This window comes from Cebus imitator, unplaced genomic scaffold (assembly GCF_001604975.1).
Source record: "Cebus imitator isolate Cc_AM_T3 unplaced genomic scaffold, Cebus_imitator-1.0 Scaffold54, whole genome shotgun sequence".
In the NCBI taxonomy this organism is placed as follows: Eukaryota; Metazoa; Chordata; class Mammalia; order Primates; family Cebidae; genus Cebus; species Cebus imitator.
In genome coordinates, this window is record NW_016107369.1 from 5,867,974 (window position 1) to 5,870,060 (window position 2,087).

The 2,087-nt window shown below is 40.1% G+C and overlaps 1 protein-coding gene across 1 annotated transcript in view; it reads left to right on the plus strand.

The window, feature by feature from the left end:
* Positions 1-2,087, plus strand: part of NUMB (NUMB endocytic adaptor protein) — a 191,091-nt gene that overhangs the window by 183,547 nt on the left and 5,457 nt on the right. The window contains exon 10 of the mRNA XM_017528515.2: positions 288-434. Coding sequence (XP_017384004.1) covers positions 288-434 — 147 coding nt within the window. The remainder of the gene's footprint in view (positions 1-287; positions 435-2,087) is intronic.

Genomic DNA, 2,087 nt, shown 5'->3' on the forward strand with positions numbered 1-2,087 from the left:
AAAAAAAAAAAAAAAAAAAAAAGAGGAAATGAAGTGATTTGGGGATTTGTAAGGGAGGAAGATGTACCTTAGTACATTAATTGTTGACATTTTATACTTTCCCATCTGAAAACCCAATGAAATTTTGGTCAATGTTTTGAAGCTGCTTTTGTAGCCCCACCAGACAGTTAATTGAGCCTTTTCTTCCATAAACGAGATACAGTATAAAATGCCAGCTTGCGTCTCACTACTAAATTTCAGGATTATTCAGTTTTTCTGTCTGGAGCCATTTTCTGTTTGCCTTGCAGTGCCAGAGGTAGAAGGGGAGGCAGAGAGCATCAGCTCCCTGTGCTCACAGATCACCAATGCCTTCAGCACACCTGAGGACCCCTTCTCATCTGCTCCGATGACCAAACCAGTGACAGTGGTGGCACCACAATCTCCTACCTTCCAAGGTTGGTGCCCTCTGACCTGCTCAGCTGTTCTCTTTACAAGCAGTACTTTTAGTACACTGCTCACTAACTGTAAGTTGGCATCCTGAGCTTCCCAATAGCTGGTCAGACCCATTAACTTCTCTATTTGATGTCTTAGATTCATTGATTTCTCTATTCGACTGTGTCTGTGCTTTGTTTCCCTTCCTGTTTTCTAAGATGTCTGTGTTTGTCATTTTGCATGTGCCCATCTTTCACCCCATTCTATAAGGAATATCTATAGTCCCAACTTACTGCTTTGCCACTTGACTGTTAAGGATCAGCATACCCAGCCAGTTGTCCAGAAGCAGTAGTCATCAGAATTGGTTCAAAGGTTATGCTTTCTTTAGTGTAGTGGTTCTCAACCAGGGGCAAAATTTGTCATTTACTGTCTGGAGACATTTTTGGGCCTTTACAAGTTGGGGGTTAGGGGAGTTGTTACTGGCATCTGGTTAGAGGCTAAGAATGCCACTAAACATCCTTCACTGTAGAGGACAGTACCCACAACAAAAGATTATCCAGCCCAAACTGTCAGGGGTGCCAAGGCTGAGAAGCCCTGGACTCACCTAGTCTCTACCCTGTCAGAAAGGCTCATAAAGAAAAAGGCTCTCCTTTGAGCTCTTTACTTCATCTTCTATAACAAATGTCTTAAAATTTACCTTTGTGGCATTGAAGAGTTACAAGTTGTTTTCAGAGATACTGACTAAATAGTGGATAATGACTCAGAGGCTAGCAAAGAATTTATGTAACTTAAATTACAGACTTCTAAAATTTGAGCTGCTATCATTGCTGTTTCTCCATTTCTTTTGAAAGAGAACTCAGAGAAAGTTTTACTCTGGAGACAGTGCCATGCTTCTACTGGAAGAACTACACGGTTTTCCTGCAAGGGACTTTTTTTTTTTTTTATATTTCTTTTGATTAAAAAAATTTATTATAAAAACACCTTTGATTTATAATAAACCTTCATAGTCATGTGCGTCAAATGGCTTTCACATCATCTAACAAACATTTATAATACCAATAATAATAGGCACAATTTATTGAGCAGTTACACATTGCTTGCCACATTGTAGTAGGGATTCATGCATTATCTCATTTAATCCCCACAACAACCCTGTGAGGTAGGTGTTACAGATGAAAAAAAAAAAAAAAAAACAACTCAGAGAGGATAAGTAAATTGCCCAAATCGTACAGCCAGGATTTACACTCAGATCTTCCTGAATATGGTGCCCCTTACATTCTGCTGATTCTGCCTGTCTATAAGGCACTAAGTGTAAAAAATTAAATAGAATATTTCAGTTTCCCTTCCCTGCCTTTTAAGAGCTCCCAGTTTCTAGGTGAAAAAAATTTTCTTTTGCCACCGAAAAAAACAAAGGCAAAAAGTCTTTTAGACAGTCCCTAGGTAAATAGTACCAACAGCATAGAAATGGCTGTCCAGTCCTGAAAAAGAAATGATTATATTGTAGGTCAGGGGAAGGTGCTTATCTACACCATACTAAATGTTATTAAGAATTGGGCAGCCGGGCGCGGTGGCTCAAGCCTGTAATCCCAGCACTTTGGGAGGCCGAGGCGGGTGGATCACGAGGTCAAGAGATCAAGACCATCCTGGTCAACATGGTGAAACCCTGTCTCTACTAA